The sequence below is a fragment of the Ceratosolen solmsi genome, unplaced genomic scaffold (assembly GCF_000503995.2).
Source record: "Ceratosolen solmsi marchali unplaced genomic scaffold, CerSol_1.0 scaffold41, whole genome shotgun sequence".
NCBI lineage: Eukaryota > Metazoa > Arthropoda > Insecta > Hymenoptera > Agaonidae > Ceratosolen > Ceratosolen solmsi.
In genome coordinates, this window is record NW_011948424.1 from 5,750,774 (window position 1) to 5,775,335 (window position 24,562).

Consider the following 24,562-nt stretch of genomic DNA (forward strand, 5'->3'; position numbering starts at 1 on the left):
TTGCTTTTATTTCTTGAATTTCATTAACAAATGAATTTTCAGACTAAAAGTTTTAAAAATTAAACTTCCTCTCGTTACTCATTCGCATGACTTAAGTCTGTAATATTAAAAGTCTCTAGATATAAGCAAAAATCTCTTAATATTTGCATTTCCATTTTGCATTGTATTTAAACATTCGTCATAATTACGTACAATCAATATTTAGTATTCGAGAGTATGAAATCCTAGCTCTGTCCTTTTTTACGATAAAAATAGTGAAGGTTTCTCTAAAAATAAATGATAATCAACAGTTCCTACGTGGAATGAGAAAATACATCTTCCGTATACATGAGTCAAATTTGACGTGTCAAGAGAGAAAAGAACCAGCTTCGCTTTCAAACATATAAATACATAAAACTTGAACATTCTATGTTTACGATCATATAACGTCCCTAACGAAATATGGGAAAATATCTTTATCTCTTTGGTCGCTACATTCGCCCTTCATTTTTTCGTCAAGTACGCTTTATTTCTAATCTCACTCATTCTCACTCTTCTCTCTCTCTCTCTCTCTCTCTCTCTCTCTCTCGTTCGCACGAACATAAACGTGTAACATCCACTTATTATACATTATACATATGTACAAATTCAGAGGTAACAAGTTCATATTTTGTTCTATATTTTTATTACTATCTATATAACGAGTCTTTATTTATTTTACTTGCTTGTTTTCTTTAAAGTCTGATATTAAAAATGAAAAATTAGGACCTTAGACAACTCTGTACGAAACAGGCTAAATTGTACCACTCATCGAAATCGATATTTTAGTGAAAAATTGCTATAAATCCTGTTTTCCTTCTTGATTATTCCATCTTATCGTCGGTTGTGTATTGCCTTCTTTTCCTCTCTTTCTTATACTGTGTGCTCTTTTTTACTTTTATTTATTTTTTTTTTCTTTTCTTTCTTTCAAGTCTCTTCTACGTGTTCCAGCCACGAAGTGAGGAATATTTTTCATAAGTTCTAATACTTTTAAAAATTACATGGAGTTTTGTTTAAAATTCGCGCTGTGATTAACCACGGATAATTCAGGCAATTATCGTCACTGTTAAAGTCTCGAGACCTGGAACTTGGGTAGGCACAGGCCAAACTTGCTCTCAATACCAGTTAAGATAGGCAGAGCTACCTGATATCCACCAATATGATCAGGATTCGTCGATCGCATATCGTCGGCCCCCGTAGCTGGCACTTGATGCTCCGAGCCTGCTGGTCGCCTATAATAAATAATAATCGTGTTATTTATTGTTTTTATCAATATTGTTGTATGTCGAAGAAATACTTACGATCCACCAAAATCGACGAAGAACAGCCGTTGCAATAACTCGTAAGTAAAGAGAGTAACGCCAAATTGAGGAGATGATCTAAACACTCGTGCTATAAAAGATAAATAAGATTTGAAATGATTTACTTTTTATTTGTTTTGCGCTACAATCGCTTGAACTTAGTCATAACAAAAATTTGTCGATGAACTTCGTATAAAGCAAACATATTTTCATGTTTTTATTTTCAAATAGTACGATTAAATGCTGCCTAACATGAATATTATTAATAAATAAGTACGTGAAGGAGTATACTTTAATGATTTGATGATTATAATTAATGAATTATCTATTAATTAATATGCGATTACGTTGTTCATTAATTTCAATAAGTTTTCAGTAACATAAAAGAAATTTATAAAACCAAAAAATTAACAAACTGCACAAAATCTACGAACTATTTACTTACTAACAATCAAAGGTCATCGGGTCATTTTAGGAAGATTCAAGAATCGATTGTTGCTCGGCGTCAGTCAGCCATTTTATATTAAATTAAATTAAATTAATCTATAATATTCATTTATAAAATTTGCTAAATTTTTATGAATACGAGAAGTGTCGACATTCTTTATTTTCATAGGAATTCATAATCAATTAGTCAATTATAAAATAATATCATATTATTTTACTTTATGAATTCCTTTACGATATATTTAACAAAGAATTTTATCAATCATCTTCAAGTAATAATGTCGTTTCTTTATATACCAAGAAAGCTAAAAATGAATTCCCGTTACAATCTTGTAAGTAATATCCAATTTATATTTATAGCTTAACATACGGATTGTCCAAATTTTATAGTTTAATAATATCTCCATCCAATGATGTAAAGCAATTGAGATTTAAATGTAATTGTTGGAAAAAAAAAACAAAACAAAACAAAACAAAAAAACAAAAACAAAAAACAATTGTTCAAAATTAATATTCAAATTTTAATGTATATTTTTGAAATATATAAATATTGTTAAAATATCATTTTGAAAAACGATACGCTTCTCAAACACTACAATACCAATTTTTTTTTTATATTGGGTGTAAAAAATATTTGCAAGGACATCCCATCATTACTTCATAATTCGACTTATAATTCAAATAATTTTTAACTGATAAACATTGATAAAAAAGTCATTTAATATCATATTATTATCAATCTATTCATAATCATTATTATGATCATCATCATCTATTAATAACAATATCAAACTATTCATTTAATAATGTTAGTTACTAATCTTTCTCCCTTAAAAAATTTTCTAAATTGAATTCACATCTATAAACATTATGGCTTAAACACTGATTACTAATTACTAATACTTCTTTTATACGAAATATCAAAGTGAGTTTAATAGAAAATAATAAATTTCTATATATTTTAACGACAACATTGGATGTAATATTATTATAATGATTTTTCGATCTCGTATAATAATCATAATATTTCATAATAATATCGAACACGAATATAATTGAACATTAAGTATTATTATTCTCGAAATACACATTGCATCGGTGTTGAGACTAGTTATTACTACAAAATATTAAAAATATTTGGCAAAATTGTCTTTTTACTCTTACGGTATTAAACTTATTTTATACAATGAAATTTGTAAAAAGATCTCGTATCAATACCTGATGCTCCTTTCCAAAACGCTCTGGCGCCTTCTTCTTGATAAATTTTACGTGCACAGTCTATCAATCCATTGTAAGTCGTTTGACCCTGACGCGCGACAACCTAACAATGATGCATAACGTCTTATGAGTAAGCCCAGCCAATTAAGAAACTTTTTAACGCAAATAAGAAAAAAGAAAAAAGAAAATGGAATTGCGTTTTTCAAACATTATCAATATAAGATGATAATGACATTATGCTTTTATTGAATGACTATTAAGTAAATGTTGGACGATAAATTATGCCTGCAATCGAGTTTTTATGACGTCTGCTGGAGTCACGAGCACTGCTGCTGGGACGCCGGCGATTGCTCCGGAAAAGAGAAGAGACAATGGTGTATTATATCCTCCCTCGTCGGCGAACTTCGTCTTAACGTGTGCGTACATGGGAAAGTAAATGGCGCTGAATGGTACATCCCTCAGAAGACAAGCTTTGGCACCCTAAAAATAATTAATTGCAAGGATTTCTGTTATGTCGAGAGAAATTTTCTCCGATCTTGTTGTTCGACAGCATAGAATTAGGTCAGCAAATTAAGTAAAAAAAGTTCAAATGAATTAAACTACGACAACGCTACTAACTTTGTATAATCCAAAAAGCCCAAGCTCTTTGACCACCGTCCATGCCCTGACTTTCTGACTGCCGGCGATTTCACCAGCCACTTGTAGTCGTATCTTGACGATCTCTAATGGGTTGGTAAAAATTACCTGGGAAGCACCGGCACATGCGCCCGACATTACTTCGCCGTACAACGGCAAATTACCGTTTTTATCCATGAATTTATCGCGCACGAAATCATTGACTGTAAGTTTGATAGCTTTTTCCGGAGCTACGCCCATCAGTTGCGGCACCAAACCTCTATATAAGCCGAAGAAACCCTCGTGGCGGATTACCTGTCGGAGTAAAAATGATTCAATCGTCGATTAAATGACTTATGCAGCTACGTTAAAGAGCTGGAAATCAATTGATTATAATGAATCGTAAATTTAAAAATTTCAACCGAATATTTGCAAATACAGGTAATTAAATTATGATAAGCATTGCAATTCTGGGACTATAAATATTTATAAATTATTTAAGAATAAAACATATTTCCCACATAATTAAGTGTAATGTTAAAATTCTGGTTTTTTTTTTTTTTTTTTTTTTTTTTATAAAATTTATATTTCGACTCTTACAAATTGGAAGAACGATTATTTCAGCAACATATTTAAATGATGATCCAGTTAAATTATATGTATATGTATATGCGCATATATAGAGTATAGAAATTTTGTTTTAAAGTAACCTTTTTACAACAATCGAAACTATTACGATACATAAGCTCGCCAATAAAAGATCCGGCACGTTGGTTCTGCATACGAGTCTTAACCAAATCAATTGGATAAACCGCCGTTGCTCCAACAGCTGTAAAAAAGAAAAAAAAAATTTATTTTTTAAGAATTACGAGCAATATAATATTATTAATATATGTAAGCATTAATGCCATGCCATTTTAAATAATTACTATTCAATATAAGAAAACAAACACTGTCCGCGCGCGCGCACGCGCACACACACACACACATAATTGAATTTAATTGAAGTTAAGACTTTGAAATTTAACATATTTTTATTTAACATATTTAATTAAATAAAAACACAAATTTAACATATTTAAATTTAACATATTCTATTACGTATATAATTCGTATTATTCTTAACGTATATAAAAACATTTTTAAATGCAATAAAATTATTTATATACTAATACGTATTGAGATATTTTTTTATACAACAATTTTGTGAAACTCTATGAAAATTTATTAAATCAAACTAGAATTAATACAATTATTGTTGTGTCTCTTTTGTAAGTAATACAAGAAATTATTTAAATAAGAATCATACATGTAATACTTTCTATCTAAAGCAATAACTATGATTCGATAAATTGTATTTTAAAATTATAAAAATTATAAATAATACATAAAATAATAATAGTATTTGAGCCGAAAGAGGAAAGAATCCTAATTACCGAAGTATATTAAATTATTTTTTTATATGATAATTCAAATTTATATGAAATTGTCCTGCAAAAAATTATACTGAAACAAAAACATTATATATGTAAATTCCAATATATACAAACCTCCACCAATTGATCCCAAAATAAATCGATAACCACTTTCCATGATTTGAACAAAAACTCCCCTTTCATCTGGACTCTAGAAAAATTAATAGCTCGAAATTATCGATACAATTTATAATTTTTCGTCATATATTAATTCGACAGATTTTAATTAGCTTACCGACACAGCTTTAATTTCAGCAAGTCGTTTGGTAATTTGTTTAAAATACTGCTCAGGTGTTATGGCCACTAAATCGTTGTATATGATTTTCCTAAAATATTTTACACATTATTTTCATGTCTTTACAATAAATATTAACATTATTATAAATATAACGTGAAATACTTTGAATTCTGGAATTAAATCGAAATAAATGCCTATTTATCTATTTTCATGTGAAGATAATAAGAAGCATTTAAAGATACTTACATAAGATACCTCTACATGCGACTAAATGCAAATATTATATTAAACATAGACAAATAAATCACATAACATGAGCATATGCGAGGCATAACAAATCAACAAATCTAGTAATACATAATGAAACGGTGTTTACGTATAAAAGAAGAATACGTGAAAATATTTATAAGTTATTAAATACAAAAATGACAACGACGAGGACGAAACTTAAGGCATAAGTTATAAAAACGAAAAATGTACTGAGACGCACCCAAAACTTGCAACAACTGGCATCGGCTCTTCATTCGAGCTGTTCTCGTTAGCGTGAACAAATTTAAATTATTTAATACTCTAATATTGCATTAGAAAAATAGGTGCATAGAGCACGATAATATAACAATGTAATCCAACTATCCCTTCGAGCAACACTTTTTAAGTCACGTATTCTACACAAGTATTTCATGTATTCTAAATATAAATATAAACGATAATAGATTTAATGCCACTTGGCTATTATAATGTTAATTATAAATTAACAATAAACTGTGTAAATAGATTTTCTTTCTTTTTTTTTTTTTTTTTTTTTTTTTTTTTTTTTGCGAATTTAAAATGGAAAATAAAAATATAATACCATATCTAGATAACGAAAAGAAACTCGTGTAAAAATATTAATGAAACATGTACAATTGGAATTATGATTTGATCATGTTTAAATTATCTCTCCATTTACTATGCACAAATTCTAACTCTAATATTCACAAGAAAGAAATAAAATAAATAAATAAAATAAAAATAAACAGCAACACATTTTAACTTCTCCTTCGTTTAATATTTATTAACACATTTAAATTTGGTAAGATAACTTGACATAATATTTACCCAGTATGATGTAAAAGATCACAAAGATGAAAAAGAATATCAACCTCGAGGGGTGTTATTTGCGACATCATTTGTGCTGAGTGTAGAAATTCCTCTATAAAGTAAAAAAATTTTAATCAATTTAAGAGCGTTGATTGTAGCAAAAAAAACAAAACAAAAAAAAACAAAAACAAAAAACAAAACAAAAAAACAGAACAAAACAAAAAAAAAACAAAAAAAAATTGAAAAACAAATAATTGTAATACTATTCGTTTGATGAATTATTATTCAAATAAAAAACTTCGATGTACATCTGACGACAGAACAAGTTCTATTCATATATATCATAAATTTGTGTGTTTTAATTATTTTTATCTTACTTTAGCTTATAAAAATTCATCTAATAAACATTTTGTCTTAGTAAATTTTCACTGAATTATATACATAATAATAGCTTATATTAATTAACCTTTCGTTACTTCCTGATATCTATGCCCGTGAGTTGCATTAAGGTAAATTCGCTTTATAAGTTCCATATTATTAAGTAAAGAATTGAAGGCCATAAAATATGGGAAGCTCACTTTCCTTCCAGTCTGTCCTGTACTTAAGGCCTTAAATAAATAATAAAAATTATTGTTTCGAACGTGCATTGCATTTGCTAACCAATTTTCAAATAACTAACCGCTACGAGATTATCTTTAACGTCTTTTGTCAGCAGATGACTTTTGATACTAAGCATGATATCTTGAAAATCTACTATGGAAATAAATCCTGTACCGTCCTTATCAAATTTTTTGAAGGCTTCCGTTGCATATTCTTCGTGAAAATCCTGTTAAATTAAAAGTATTTAAAATACACAGTTAGGAAATAACACAATTGTAATTATATGGTATTATATCATTAGAAAGATTAGAAGAGAAGAAGAATTTCACATACGAGAATCATTAATATAGTGAAACAAAAAGAAAATAAAACAAAAACCACATACGTGTAAAAGCTGAGTGAATTCTGCATAAGTTATGAGTCGCTTCTTATCTTTGCCAAAGTATAATTTAATAAAGGCGCTGTCCATATTAAAGGGCATCTTTTGATGAAGGACCGTCTTACGGATTACCTCAGCGAACTCATCTACAATTTACATTAAGAAGCTTATTTTTCATTAAAAAAAATACTTATCCCTAACAAATATTCATTAAAATATCTGCGTACCAAATGCAACCATTCCATTTCCATTCGTATCGAATAACTGAAAAGCTGTTTTATAAAGAGCATCTGGTACACAAAGTAAACCCTCAAACGCTTGAAACTCAGCAAACGAAATGAGTCTAAAGGAGAAAAATGATTAAATTTTTCGTAAAGATTTAAGTTTATGAAAAGATACCATGTTTAAAAATATTGTGTCATTTATAGAAATTTTCTTCGATAAAAATTCATTTTTTAATGGAATTTTTAACCAAACATGAATTATTGAGCATATTTCGTATCTTTAACCGTTAATAAAATTAATAAATTGTTATTAATAGCGATTCTCTCTCTCTCTCTCTCTCTCTCTCTCTATCTCTCTCTCTCTCTCTGCGATGAAACGAACCAGACCATTAGTATTTCATCATTAATCCAAATCTTGTAAAAATGGTAAAATAAATATCTTCGACTTAATTAACGAATGTGAATTTCGTAATAACAACAATATAGATAACAATTACTTAAAAGTATATTGAGATTGTTATAAAAAATGTATCTATACCCATCTTTACTGGTATCAACGATTCCAGCAAGTAAAGCAACCGAGTCCGGATTGAAGTCTGAGTCAGTGTAAAGACCAAGATAACTACGAACAAAATCACTCGAGGTCATGAACCGTTCTCCATCTTTCTGATACGTTGCGTACTAAAAGAAGAAACGTGAAATAGTGCAGAATTGAATTAATATTGATGAATTTGTAGAAATAAGTTTGCTTGGCAATTGGTACTATGAGAGTTTAGAGTGAAATTAATATTTGCTTAGAAAATTGTTATTCGTGGTATAATTAATGCAAAACTTACCTGATTGAAGATTTCATGAAGACGGTCACTATTGGCACGCTTCAAATATCCTGGACCCTGCAAACGTCCAATGTTTGACATTAAATATTATGATTCAATTACACGTGAATTCAACTGTACTTTAAATTGTAAAACTAGACATTTATTATTATTTAAAATTTTCATTAAACATACGATAAAGCGATATGACTTAAATATTTTAGAAGCCTTCACTTACTCGTCAAGTGTTAAGCCAACGGTTCGATATTTTCATTAATCCTTATAATGGATCTTCACAAATAAAATCTATATCTTTTGCTTTTCCTAAAGTTTTTCGTAAATGTAAATTGCATTAATACAATTTATAATATAACCATATGAAAATGAAGATTACTCAAATTAGTTTTTTAAACAAAGTGATTTTTTAAAACAGCTAATATTTGAAATTTATATATTATAATGATTACGTGGTTTAGAATAATTGTACTATTAATTTTACTTTATTTTCCCGCGATGACAATGAAACGTTTATATCTTTCAAATAAATTTGTCCATATTCCAATATTCAAATTATTTCTAATTTTATATATTGTAATGTCATTATATACATAATCTGTCACAAATTTCATTCGACTTTTCAAATTACTTCAATCAATGTCTTGAAATTTATAGTAAAATAGTACTTCGCGTGTCATGAACTCTCTAAATATGATACATTCCATTAATAATTTTTAGCTCAAAACTTATTTTTAAATTATTACTATAAACATATTATTATTGCATGAAAATCATCATATGTTTAATTTAAAATACTAAGAGTCCCGAATTATAAACTTTCTACGAACGTTTTATTTTCATTTTATACCTTAAGCTGTTTTTATATATTAAGTTACTATTTCGATATAAAATACAAATGAAAAAAAAAGAAGAAGAAAAAAAAACTAATTTTATCACTAAATATTATAATATTATTAGAATATTCTATCATTAGAAAATCCAATTGTTTTATCATTTATATATATATTCGTATTACCGCTTTTTAAAAATACTTCAACTTTTTTTTTTATCGTACATCTAATTATCGCTAATTATCATCAATAGTTGTCTCAATCTGAAGTTAAATTTTATATTATAAATATTCTATTAATACAGAGTGTATTAATTATATGTATATGTATATATATATATATATATATATATATATATGCCTAGTCATTTCATTAAATTTATCCGCATTTTTATCACCGTAAATTTTAATTAATTATACAAACTCAATTTATGATGGAAGAAATACTATCTGCATAGTTGAACTTTTTTCTTCAAAAATATTTTTTTAATCAAGAATGCGCGATTTATTTTCTTTATACTGATACAACTTATGCTCGCTTTACATTCATATGACATTTGGATTAAAGTTACTTAATGTGATTCTGGTGGATTTATCTTGCACCACTTTCTCCATTAATCTAATGTGCCTCTAAATGAATAGCAATTCCTTCGATGACAATTATATGAAGTATGAAATATTTAAGCCTAGCATTACATGAAATTTTTTTTTTTTTTTTTTTTTGTTAACTTCCTTCTTTACCAGCCTTTTTGCATTAATTATTTTATACGCTTTAAAACTAACGAATCTTGCACTATTATTGTCTTATTGATTTTTATTACTTTATCTACTACTTTACTTTATTTACAACGATCTCGTTGTCTTTTATATTCACTATTTTAATCTTAATGTTTAAAACAACGATACGTAATTGTTTAACAGAAACTACTAAAACTTAATCATTATATATTCTACCATCGATAATTAGACGATTTCTACACTTATATACTGACTTTACTTTCACATCAATTAAAATTCATTATTAAATCAATTTGAAATTTTACTTTACTTACTTTATACTTTATATTTTAAAATGAATCGACTGTATTATAATTAAAATATGAAGAGAGAATAAGTTTCCATTTACATTAGAGCATCCATTAATTAAAAAAAAATGTAGAAAATATGTTTTTTTACTTATAAATATTTTGTCACATGTCATCATGTCAACTAGCATTTAAAAGAATGCACCTTCTTATTCAACAATTCAAACTTTAAATATTGCTAATATGAAATACGATTGTTTTAAATTATTGTGATATTATGAAATTATTAAAAAATAAAAGATTTCAAGTGCAGCATCTGTATTTTTTAAATTATTTATCTATACAACTTCATGCAAATGTTTGCACTAGAATGAGAATTAGAATTTAACAAATCATAAGCAAAGATTGTTTGAAATGTTTTAATATATTATTGTGCATCTTTCACTTGCTGTTAAATTAACAATTATGTTGCATTATTTTATTTAAAATTCTAATAAAAATTGTAATATAAAATAGATTATGAGTAAAGACGTATATTAATAATAATAATTATACATGAAAGGTAAACTTGTTATTGACAACAGTTCAAGAAATAAAAAAAAATTTTTTCTTTTTTCTTTTTTTTTTAATGCAAAAAATAAAACTACGAGCCCCGAAAGTTAATAAGTGTGAATGTTATAATTTAAAGTACCGAAATTTATTTCATTTCACAATATACAATAATGAAAACATACAAATTTATATTTCATAAAATTATATTATTTTATCTTGATTTTAGAATAAATTAGAACTATATATGAGCATTATTTTCAATAAATTTTATACAAAATGAATATCATATTTTATATTAATGGGCAAACAAAGCAGTTATAAATGTATTAATAGTACTAACGCTCGACATTGACATGAAACACGAAAAAACTACAACGTTCATTTTTAAATATCACGAAATTTATTAAAAGTATTATTAGAAAGAGAAATTGAACACGTATCGATTGATTTCTAATTCCATACAGCAAAATAGAATTCATTGCATTCAAACAGTTCACTATATAAAGTACGTAATGTAAGGAAGTATAAGGAAGAGGCGCCAAGCTACTTGTGTAACATGATTCATAAGCTCATAATGACGTGGCCTTGACCTCCTTAAACATGGCCTTGGCAACGATCTTTATTCTCATGACATAAAGCTACATCGGTAGTAGTGTGCAGAGAATTCTAACAATAATCATAATACAAGCTACATAATGAGACTATTACTTTGTGTAAGTTGCTCGTAGCGCATCTCGTATTGAATATTGTAAGTATGGTTTTAGCAGTGTTTTATCTGGCTTTCACTCAAAATTAATTCTGCCTCTCATAATGAGATATCACGAAAACCCCGACGATACGGATATCACAGCATATCCCTCAATAATTATAAGAGCAATTCTACGTGTTATTAGAACGAAGAAAATTGCAATATGATTTTAAAAAATGTATGAAGAAATAGAATTTATTGCCAACTTTTTGCATTATAAATACTATATTAAAAAATTTCACTATTCGATAATATCTATAAATTAAAGGCAGTGCTTTTTTAAACATTTAACTATTAATTATTTAAATTGTTTTAAATTTATTTTTACGAATACTTTTATATTTTGATCGTTCGTGTTATTCCTAACTGATGATTATTATTATTATTACCTCTACTATAGCTACCACAACCAGTACTAGTGCTACTACTACTACTACTACAACCATTTATTTTTTTATCTAGATTTACTGATTGCTGCCAAACTTTTAAATAAACTATCTCAAATAAAGTAAATTCTTGTATACATTGGCTTTAAAATATAATCTAGAGAAAATTTAATTTTTAAGTACAAATATTGCATTATAGTCATAAAAAAAATTAATTTTATCATAAGTATCGATTACTTTTTACGAAATTCTACGAAATTAGATGTATTTTTTATAAATTATATAAGATTTTTCAAGATTTTAACCGAATGTTAGTATGATATTGCAAAATTTTTTAAATATCATTAATTTTTTATGTTTAATAATTTTTATACTTAACAAAATATTGATATACGTGATATGTGAATGTGTCGTCAATATCTACTTCAACGAAAATATAACACATGCAATCTCTAAGCACGTATGTTTCTTTTTGGATGAAAAAGAAGAAAATTGCTAGAACCGAAATTTTAAAAACCAACTAAACGTCTACCATACGCTTTGCATCGCGTCAAATTAACGAAATGCGCTGGTTCATCACGTGTCCATCGCGTGGCCCTCGTCTCGTCACTCCGTTCTCTAATCCCGTTAATCATTGGTACAATCGCGCTTCTCATTCACTGGCCTCATAAAACTTTTGCATATCTTATTTCCAACATCACGATATACTCCAGGCACGCGCGCGCGCGCGCGCACACACACACACACACACGCGCGCACACATTACGTATTCACATAATAAATTGCTTATATAATCGCAGAGAGGTAGGACCAATCAGATCTAGCAACAGACTCTCAAACAACTTTTCTATAATATTCATTACTGTGCTCAGTAGTGATCGCTCAACTCTATGGGGATTTATATCTATACATAGCACTGTGCCGGTTCTTATCTTTCACATTCTACATTTCGTCAACGTGTCGCAATACGTCACATTCCTATTCATCTCTTCATTTTACCCATTTATTTTTAATTTCATTGGTAACTTAATCATTATTATAAAATAACTATTATTATAATTATGTTTATCTTGAATTTAAATATTCCGCTGTAACATGTATTTTCTCTACGGGTGTATTTAAGGGCGATAATTATTGTAAAGATGGTGAATTTTGAAATCTCTCGGATGAATTTTGAGTAATACAAATATATAAATATAAAGGAGTAACACAAATATATGGAAAATTATTAACAAATTTATATTGACTTTGATGCTTACTGACAAATAAGTTAATAATTGACATTGAAGTGTCCGCAAAATAATTAACAGATTTTACTCATTCATTTTGTTTTATATTTTAATTGTATAATAATAACTGTAATTAAATAATTAATATAATTTGATGTGAATATTTAAGCAGAGAGTTATTATAGAAATAAGTTTTACAAGATAAGAAATTAAGATTTTCATGAAAAAATAATCAATGTGTACGAAATATTCTATGGATGAAAATAAATGGACTGACTTCTGATCTTATAGACTTTTTTTTCATTGCATTATGATTCGTCGTACTTTCTAAATTTTAAATAATGAAACTAATTTAATCAGCAATAACGTTTTCAAATTATGTCTCGCACTTAACTATTGAAGACCTAAATAATGCATTAAATAATTGAAAATATTAATCGTATTATTTTTAATATCTTTAACTGCGAATCGCGAATTAAAAAAAAAAAAAAAAAAAAAAAAAAATTAAATTTTGATTCTTCAAAATGCAATATAATATTAAAATATATCTGATTGCAAGTTGCCGAGCTTCACATAACAATATTTATGTCCATTGTCTTTGGCGTAATTAGCTCGAAACTATATTATCAGAAAAATGAATAGAAATTAAATCACTAATATTAGAAATAAAAACTCTTTAGAACAATCATCTTACTCCAAAAATATAAGATTTCTCAATTATAATATACACTTCCCAATCCCAATTGTTTACCGATGTATTTCCGTACTTTTGAATAAGGCATCTCTGATAGGTTGTCTCTGTATTTTTTATCGTTCTATTTCACTCTTGTGTTCGGCTTCGTTCAACGGCAATCACATGTATTCGAATGTTTGTGGCTTACTTAAACACACGTTAAGTAAATTACCAATAATATCTGAATTTTGTCAGTAGAAAATTAAAAAGTAAATATCGCGCTAATATGCGAATCACAATATGTAATAATAATGGGACAGACGCTTGAATTCGGCTATTACTAAAAATTATAATTATATCCGAGTGCCGGTATTTTAACCTTAGTGCGTGTACAAATGCAAATCTGTCTTCCTCGTGGATGCGAAAAATACATGCCCGACTCTTACTGATTCATGGAGTGATAACGACCGAGTGAACGTCCCGCACGAACTGACTAAAAACGATTTTAAACATGAGTTACTTCTGTTACTTTGCAATTTAGCTCCAGCCAGCTGATATTCTCCCACTCATCATACCTACACAGCACTACACACATACTATATATGTGCTGTAATTATGATTATTTCTCTTGATTGGTCAAAATAATAGATAATATTGAAAGAAAGAAAGAGCAGCGTTCATTGCTCAATCATTGCACGTTATAAGTACATTTTTGTTTATTATCACACATTTATTCTTATGATGTAAATTTATCTTTTTATCGAATTTAATTGATACGAATTAATTTATTACAATTATATTTAAAAATTTATGTGAGTTTAGTTTTTTACAACGAACAACTTTCCACCATCACTGGAATTACTTTGTCATAGTCAGTTTACGGTTGAGCCAAGCAAAAACTTTCCCCATATCATTTGCAATGATTGCTAAAGTTTATTAATTTATATTCATTCGACAATTTATACTTTATTAAGCGAAATATCACATATAATATATATTCCATTTTTCTTACATAATTCTTACATAGTTCAAACAACTTGAAGAGAAAAATAATCCCACATAGAACGTATCAATTTTCTCTGTTAAATAATATATGTGACATAATTTAATACACTACTGATATTCATATTCATACTGAAATATAAACATAAAAATTTAATAATCGAAATAAATCGAATGAAATTTTCTTGTACTTTTACAAATTGATTCTGGATGTTTTAATTAATTTTTCAAAAGTAATTTCAATCCATATAGGCTCTTTCGTCTTCTGCAAGAAAATACATGACTTCAAATTATTAATATTTATGAAGTAGATCATAATAATAAAATAAATAAATAAATAAATAAATAAATAAATAAATAAATAAATAAATAAATAAATAAATAAATAAATAAATAAATAAATAAATAAATAAATAAATAAATAAATAAATAAATAAATAAATAAATAAATAAATAAATAAATAAATAAATAAATAAATAAATAAATAAATAAATAAATAAATAAATAAATAAATAAATAAATAAATAAATAAATAAATAAATAAATAAATAAATAAATAAATAAATAAATAAATAAATAAATAAATAAATAAATAAATAAATAAATAAATAAATAAATAAATAAATAAATAAATAAATAAATAAATAAATAAATAAATAAATAAATAAATAAATAAATAAATAAATAAATAAATAAATAAATAAATAAATAAATAAATAAATAAATAAATAAATAAATAAATAAATAAATAAATAAATAAATAAATAAATAAATAAATAAATAAATAAATAAATAAATAAATAAATAAATAAATAAATAAATAAATAAATAAATAAATAAATAAATAAATAAATAAATAAATAAATAATAATAATAATAATAATAATAATAATAATAATAATAATATGAAGAACAGGATAGGTGTGTGATAACTACCTATAATATTCATTAGAATAATAATGAAAACTTTGAAACTGCTTAATACGTCCGCTTAAAATTTTTCTTTAATTTTTATCATATATATTATTAAGAATAAAAAGCTTTGTATAAAAAATCTCAAATCTATATTCATTCTAATTAAAATTAAATAAAAAATAATTAAAAAAAAAATAATAAAAACCACCAACTTTACGATTTATTCATATAATTAAATCAAGCGCCGCATATGTTTTAATTTAAATCCTCCCATTAACGATTAGTTAATGCAAAAATATCAATTGCCAGTCAAAGAAATATGTATAAGAAATTTAATTAAATTACTATCGAGTTATTCATTTAATCAAAAATATTGACACAAACTTACTGGCATCGATTAAAGCTCGAGATAAATAATAAATTGAAGAATGAAGACGATATATTTACAATATAAACATCTTAATATAAAATATACCGTGATTTAGAAGAAAAACTTCTCGTCAAGTAAAAACGTATTCCAAAATCTAAATAAAACAAAAAATGTAATATTATAAAGCATTAAAATAATTGCATAATCCATCTTAGTAACACAGTTATTGCGCTTGAGACAGACAAGTTGAACATTGAATAGTAGTAGTTCAGTACATAAAAAAATATACATGTATATACAGGCAAATAATGATCATAGCTGGTGATCATAAATAAGGTCCACGATCAATTGAAACATAAGCAGAATTATTTACTTAAAGTAAACAATGTTTATGTAATGTACGATCAGAAATTAAAATACTATGAAATAATAGTGGCAATGACTTGTGATATATTACATTTATAATAATAATAATAATAATAATAATAATAATAATAATAATAATAATAATAATAATAAGTGCGATATTAATTTGAAAAATAATAATTTCAATGTTTTAATATTTTTCAAGAATATTCATTTCGAAGCATTGATCGATTACTATAAGAATTTGAAATTCATGAAAGCACGTAAATGATATTACACTGTATTTAATTAATTATACTTTATATTATATTCCTTTATATTATACTCTATAATTATATTTACATTTTGTTAACATTAAAATTTATTTCTAAAAGACTTATTTAAATACATTCTGATAATATTCTTTTGATGATGTTTTGCTTGTTTAAATTTATAATGACTGAATCGATTGTTTCAAATATTTATAATTGTTATATATAAGCATGAATTATTCTTTTCTTGGTATAAATTCTCAAATAATATTCTTTCAACATCTTACAAACACTATGCATATGTAATTTGTAATTTTTTGTATGCGGAATGTAGTTTAAAAATTAAATACGTACATAATGTCCGTATATAATACAGCTAACACATACCAACATTGATTATATCAGGTTGTCATTGTTTTTTCATTTATTAACGACTAGATGAAAATGATGATAAGCACTTTTATGGAAATAAAGATAAAACATTTTACATACATTCGTAGATAATACGATTCTTCTAAATATTATTAACTATATCATACTTCAAATAATATTTTTTAGTTGAACAATATAAATTTTACCATATACATTATTTCTATGAATTATATTAAAATAAAAATATTAAAGCAGCAAATATTTCTTTAACGGTAACGACTCTCTTTTATTGCTTTAATAACAAGTTGTACACATTGAAAAAAATATATAAATGAAAATATTATTATTTAAAGAATTATAATTTATATATTCAAAATAATTTTACTAAGATTTTTACGTATTATAAATTTACGGAATAAATATCATTCTATGATTAATACAGTAATTTAACAAGAAATAAAATAACAAAATTTTAATTCAATTAATCTTATCAATACTTATGAATTCCATTTTTGGTAATTTGTATATATATATATATATATATATATATATGTATTTATTTCTGTTAAAAATTAAAAATCACGCTACTCACACATAATAATACAGAGACACAAGGTTTAGAAACTATTTATTTTATTTTTTAATTATTTTTAAAGTCAATTAAACTTAATGAATATAGATATTTCACATGTTTATTTATATTTTGCAAAGTATCTTTGAATAAATAAAAATTATAAATAAAATGCACCTTAGTATATACTTTATTGTATTAATCATTTTGTATATATACAATGCATACAATACACATAGCCTAAGTCCAATGAAAATATTTAAACTAAACTATTAATATAAATATTATTAGAAACGCAAATTATACTAATAAGTGCATAAAATATGATATATATATATATATATATATATATATATATACTCGCATGGAGAATCTTTAATACAAGAATTATATATATATATATATATATATTTTTTTTTTCTTTTTTTTTTATTCTTATTGCTTTCAATAGTCATTGAGTAATCGCAGATAATAGTTAATCATTAATTTTTGTATGAATACAAATATATAGTCCCCTGCAAAGGTAGTATTAGGAAATACTTCAATTTAAATCTGTCAAAAGAATATATACGATACGAAAAATATAAAAATATACTTGTTCTACTTTTATTAAATTTTTATCTTTTCAAAACAATTTTAATAAAAGAATTTGCTATCGTTGAATGGTAACTACTTCTAAGAATTATGCTATCGTCATTATACATGAGAAATATTATAAATTTCAAAATATTGTATAAAATACATTGATTAAATATTATTTTAAGTATAATAATAGATTAATAGGCTAATAATATAATAATAGGTTAATTGGAAATAAATACAATAAATTCAATCGTATGAACTTAATAATACTTGATTATTATAATATTTTTTATCATATTTTACAACCACATTTAACAATGCTACACCTACATAACCAAGTTTTAATATACAATTTAATAAACGTGTGCGTATGCACATTCGACATTTAAATATTTTTATAAAATTTAATTACTAAAATATTTAATAAAAAAAAAAAAAGCAAGTTTAAATCACTCTTCTTTCAATCACCATCGTGGGTAAAACATTTTATATTTCTAACAAATTGATTTAGGAGAATTTTGATTATATTGATTTTCGGATTAAAATCTATTTATTATAAAAATTAGCAAAATAATAGGATGTTAAAAATGTAGAAATTTTTACAAATTAAAAAAAAAATAAAAAATTCTTGGATTGAATATACGTTAGGATTTAAGTATCAAATATAATAAATCAGTTGACTGCCAACTAAAGTATAATATAAATTTAAAACATAAACTTCGTAAAACGAGCTCATTATATAAAAGTATTGTACCAGGAAGTGTGAAAATAATTATAGGAAAGTTTTTTACTTACGCTCCCTTCAAAGTAAATAAATAAATCTTTATGTACTATGAAGTAATAGCAAAAGCAAAAGTAACAAGCATCTCAATGAAATATAAAGAATTATTAATTAACAATAGATACGTAATATCGCGCGTGTCGAATTTGGATGCAATTATAGACAGTCCTTGAGGAAAGATCGCTACCTCGACTAAAATAAACGCCCAGAGCCTCTATTTACCATTGTGCAATATTTATGTTTGTTATGCTCTCACTATTCTTATCTTTTCTATTTTATTCATATTCTACTTTTGGATCGATAAATTTTTTCTTAAGACCAACGTGAAAATTTATTAATTAATGTCAAAAACATTTGCTACTAATATTGTGGCATAATTGAATGTTTTGTTGTTTTGTTGTTTTTTTTTCATTCTACCGTATTCCTTAAGATTATCAGAAGAAAGGTTATTTTTTTTTTAAACAATCTTCATCGAACAAACGTATAAGAGGTCCTTAATTAGATTTTCCGAATAAAATTTATACTTATTGTATAATATGAAATAAAATGAGAATACATAAATATATTTGAAAATATTAGGTGAGCATTGAAATTATTCAGAAATACAAATAATTCTCTAACCACTACAGCACAATTAAGTATAATATATATAATATATTATATTGCAATACAGATAGATATTATTTAGCACCTATACTTAGATTATAATTGTAATTAATAATGATAATAATGATAATAATAATAATAATAATAATAATAATAATAATAATAATAATAATAATAGCAATAATGATGATGATGATGATGATTATGATAATAAAACAACAGCAAAAACAAAAATAACAATATTAACAACAATGAAAATAATAACAATAACAGCGGCAACAACAAAGACAATAATAACAGATTACATTATTAAATAGCTAGAACTTATTGTTTATAAATTTATACACTGATACATAAATGTAATAGTTTTTTATTAAAAATATTTAATTCGAATTCAATTTAATATAATTAAAATTAAGTTCAAGATTGCAAATTATAATACAAAATAATATCTACAATAATATATAATATTAAAAGAATTTGCTTAATTTTTCAATTTATGTTTTATACTATCAAGTTTATTGCAATTTTCCGATTTAAAATTTTGAATTTTTGCTTGAATCGAAAGTTTTAATAAAAAGTATAATAATTTTAAGATAATGTTAACATATGAAAATTTACTGATCAGTTTATTGAATAGACATTAAAATGTTTCTTTTTAATCTTTCTAATAAATCAATAAATGTTTTTAAAATAAAATAAAATAAATTTTTTAAATAGATGTTTCGTATAAATAAAATATTATATTTTAAATTATAGATTTTTAAAAATAGTAAATAATTAAATAATCACGGTTAATTAATCTTAAATTTTTACCAAAAATATTTATTATAAAACACTACAATTATACAGTTTATTCTTTAATGCATTAAAATATGTACAATATTATAGACAAAATCAGATTCTTGATTAAAATAATATAAGTAATAGAAATCTTAACAGAAATTTCTTTATGAAATCTTCATAAAAGTCAAATAAATAATGTGCATTTGTTGTACTAAAGAATTTGTTGTCGACTAAAGAAGAAAATTACAAACACAATTTTCACGATTACCAATTGAAATGCCAATAATGTAAGTTGTAGAACTTTATAAAGTAATAAGATAATATAATTTATTATACATTATGAAATTTTTGTTTCTATGTTAAAATATAAAATGTCAATACAAACAGTTGAAAAATTGTTTCCTTTGACATGGACAAGATGAATAACCACTGAAATAGGAATAAATTCATTCGATGGCTTACATTACAACTTAGTCGATGAAAAAGAAATTTTTCTGAAAGTGTAATTTTATATATAATGATATAATTTTTTAAGTTATTTAAAAAAAAAAAATGTAAGTTTTAATTTTAAAAGTACGTAATAAAAAAATCAGAAAATAATACGATATCAATTTAAATTTTCTCAATTATTTTAATTCTCTACTGTTTTGTAATTAATTACAATGATTAAGAATGCCATAAGCTATATAATTTCATAAGCCATACAACAAATTATTATGAATAAAATTAAAAATTTTTAAAATATTATCTTAATATTATAATTTGTGCATAATGTAGAAAAACATAGTCGATTATATATGTATATTGAACTTATCATGCATTAAGGTATCATTAATATAAAAAAAAAGGCGAAATTGAAATTCGTAAATAAGGATAAATCTTAAGGAAATGTTGTCTAAAAATTTAAAGTGAAAAAATTAAATTTTTTTGTTAAATTTTCTATAAAAAGATAAATATAAAATGCATTGCTTGATGATTAATTTAACAATAATATGTTAAAATTTAATCGTTAACTTCAACATATTTTAACCAGTGATATCTTCTATTTTTTTATTAACACCCTTTAGTATATTAAGATAGGTATTATTTTTCAAAATCATATTTTAATTTTTTAAATAAATTTAATACAAAATTCCTAACAAAATACTTTGAAAGTTAGCCATAGCCTATTATATATTAACAGAGTTTATAATCTTGTATAAATTTCACTATCACACACACTTATTTATTTGTGCTCTTTCATTTAGTGTTGTTCTTATTGAAATTGCAATGAAAAAGTCTTATTGAAACTTATTGATTTTAACATTCATGTAAAAATTAATCCTACGTAATGCTTTTGAAAAAAGTCCACGTTGTTTAAATAGGGCATTTTACTTCTTTAAGCTTCTATTAATAAAGCGGATTATTTCAAAGGCATCACAGCACCAAATATGATAAGTTACGAAATCTCTTTGTATTCGCGAATTGATCAATTTTTGTAACATTCGGGTACTTTTAATGTTAATAATGCCCAACAAGTGTTTTTCGGGTACTTTGTAGTTGGATTTTTCTTACAAAACATTATTTACACGATATGACTTTAATTATATTCCAATTAATTATATTATCAATATATAAATATTGAAGATTTTCGAACGAAAATATTATTATTATTATTATTATTATTATTATTATTATTATTATTATTATTATTCCGTTAATACGAGCGATAAACGAGTTTCAACTAATTAGCTGAAAATGCAAAAATGCTTGTCTAAAAATAGCGCGAAATTTTTAATTTGAACTAGTTAGCTTGTTTTAACATTTTACGAAATTTTTATTTAAAATTCTTTCAGAGATTATGCTCGCCCAATAAATAAAGCAGTTGACACCTAGTAAATCATTCACAGTGATTTTACATCTTCCTCTCGATCCATGCTGGCACCACAGAATATAACAATAAACACGGATGGAGAAAGAGAGACAAAGAGACAAAGAGACAGAGGGAGAGAGAGAGAGAGAGAGAGAGAGAGAGAGAAGAGAGAGAGGAGCGAGGGAGCGAGAGGGAGAGAGAGGGGGAGAGAGAGAATGAACAATGTTGGCCTAACCCTGAACTCGGTTTTGTGGAAATATCCCGAGACTGCGAGAAAAACTGAGTCACGTTTTCCTCATCCGAATCCACACCCCAGATCGATAAAATTCATATTGACAACCCCATCGTATCGCCGATACACAACCCCGCATATACTGACTCTCTGTGACTCTGTCTCTCTCGTTCCCAACATCAGCAACGTCCTTATATATATATATATATATATATATATATATATATATATGCCTATAACTATATTTATATGTATATATATGCATTCTTTCCTCACACCACCTATCTTACACACCCCAGTATCCGATGTTCGACAATTGCCGCGTTTTTACGCACCTCTTGACTGGACGCGCCGACGACGATCAGCTCTCTCAACATTTCCCGAAGGCGAATTTTCTCGGCAACTCTTCTATTAAAGATTGACAACAAAGATACGCTCGTTCTTTCTGGAAAAGTATATCGTGAATCTCCGCCGCTATTTCATCCGTCATGGGCTTCGTACTTTAACACCTGTATTCTCGATTCTCGACTTGCTCTCTTTCTAATGAAAAAGAGAGAGAGTGAGAGTGAGAGTGAGAGTGAGTGAGAGTGAGAGTGAGAGTGAGAGCGAGATTGAGAGCGAGATTGAGAGCGAGATTGAGAGCGAGATTGATAGCGAGATTGAGAGTGAGATTGAGGGTGAGAGTGTGTGTGGGTGTGTGTGTGAGAGAGAGGGAGTGAGAGAGAAGGAGAGAGAGTGAGAAAGAGAGAGAGAGAGAGAGAGAGAGAGTGATTAAGTGCGCGCGCGCGCGCACGCGTGTGTGTCACGAGCGAATAAGTGATTGAGAACGAGAGAACGATGGAAAATAAAAGTGGGTTGGGAAGTATGTATGTCGCCTTTTGTGTATGTGTGTGTATATGTGTGCGCGCGCGTGTGTGTGTGCGTGCGTGCGCGCGTGCGTACGTGTATTGCTACGCGTGTATGTGACGAGTGCGAGGAGAAAAGAACGGAATGAAAGAGGGGTGGGTAGGTAGGGGGAGGAAAGAGTATGAAAAAGTTTTCACAGCACACCGCGGATATTTGAATAACTGATTCGCGTACTCGGAGCGAGAAATTTATGTATACCTCGCCAAAACGATTTTCCACCCGCGCACACCGCACTCTTTTTTGAGCCAAAGAAAAAGAAAGATTAATATAGAAAGGTATATGCCAACATCCGTGCATGCGCGTATGCTTGCTTGCGCGAACGTGTATGCATGTTTTTTTCATCTATGAATGCTTGTGTGCGTGGGTGTTTGTGTGTGTTTGTGTGTGGGCGCGCGTGAACGCGCGTGTACGTGCTTGCAGATGCGTATCTCTTCGGGGCGGGTATGCATGTAATACCCACACACTGATAAAATACGTAGTGCGTACTCACTTTTGAACTTGAACTGAAGTGGCGAGCACGAGCACTGGCCACTCGATAGGCAAATCGCGCGATTAAAATAACACAAAACTAAGCTGAATGTAAATTATAAGCACGGCAAGCGTTGTATTCTATTATAAGATATGGAGTCTACATAGGTGATCGGACAATCTTTCAAAAGTACGAGAAAAGAGAAGAGAAAAGAGAATGAGAAAATGAGAAACCAGTATCCCAACAACGTGTCGCGACAAGCCAGTAGCGAACCACCAACTAGGTACTACTCTGTCACGTGACCAACACCAAACCTGTATGTCCTATACTAGCTCCTGAGCGTGCACTCTGCACTGTTCTCGTGGTACTTTAGGCGAATAGAGGTTAAAAAGGATGAGCAGTGGTGGTGCGCGGCGACGAGGGCCGGGGGAAGAGTGCCGATGCCGATGGTTGGCAATCCTCTCGGCGCTCGGTCAGGACTGTAGGGGGGGGGAGAGGAAGAGAGGATAAGCAGCCGCGTACCACATATTTCGATTGGATGAATTTATCGAAGAATGAAATTTGGAATCCATAGAAGAGTGAGATTAAGGCGGCGGCAGCGTACACACTTGCCTACTACAGACTCGAGTG

The 24,562-nt window shown here is 26.7% G+C and overlaps 1 protein-coding gene across 1 annotated transcript; it reads right to left on the reverse strand.

Annotated features, from left to right (window-relative positions):
- Positions 1-142: 142 nt before the first annotated feature.
- Positions 143-24,416, reverse strand: aralar1 (calcium-binding mitochondrial carrier protein Aralar1). Its single transcript, XM_011500069.1, has 17 exons — positions 23,954-24,416; positions 22,893-23,097; positions 8,432-8,488; positions 8,134-8,276; positions 7,599-7,714; positions 7,378-7,517; positions 7,072-7,218; positions 6,859-7,000; positions 6,411-6,504; positions 5,310-5,400; positions 5,150-5,225; positions 4,310-4,428; positions 3,603-3,914; positions 3,270-3,464; positions 2,985-3,087; positions 1,320-1,410; positions 143-1,250 (listed from the first exon to the last, which is right to left on the reverse strand). The coding sequence occupies exons 2-17, from the start codon at positions 22,932-22,934 to the stop codon at positions 1,085-1,087; spliced, it is 2,034 nt and encodes a 677-aa protein (XP_011498371.1). The 5' UTR covers positions 22,935-23,097; positions 23,954-24,416; the 3' UTR covers positions 143-1,084.
- Between the last annotated feature and the right edge of the window lie 146 nt (positions 24,417-24,562).

What these genes read in the sequence shown, in the direction of transcription:
- aralar1 (XM_011500069.1), bottom strand. Translation starts at nt 22,934, where the DNA reads ATGTTGAGAGAGCTGATCGTCGTCGGCGCGTCCAGTCAAGAG. An exon ending in AAATGGAATGGTTGCATTTG is followed by an intron (nt 7,518 to 7,598) that starts GTACGCAGATAT and finishes TGTAAATTGTAG; the next exon opens with ATGAGTTCGCTGAGGTAATC. An exon ending in TTAAAGATAATCTCGTAGCG is followed by an intron (nt 7,001 to 7,071) that starts GTTAGTTATTTG and finishes TATTTATTTAAG; the next exon opens with GCCTTAAGTACAGGACAGAC.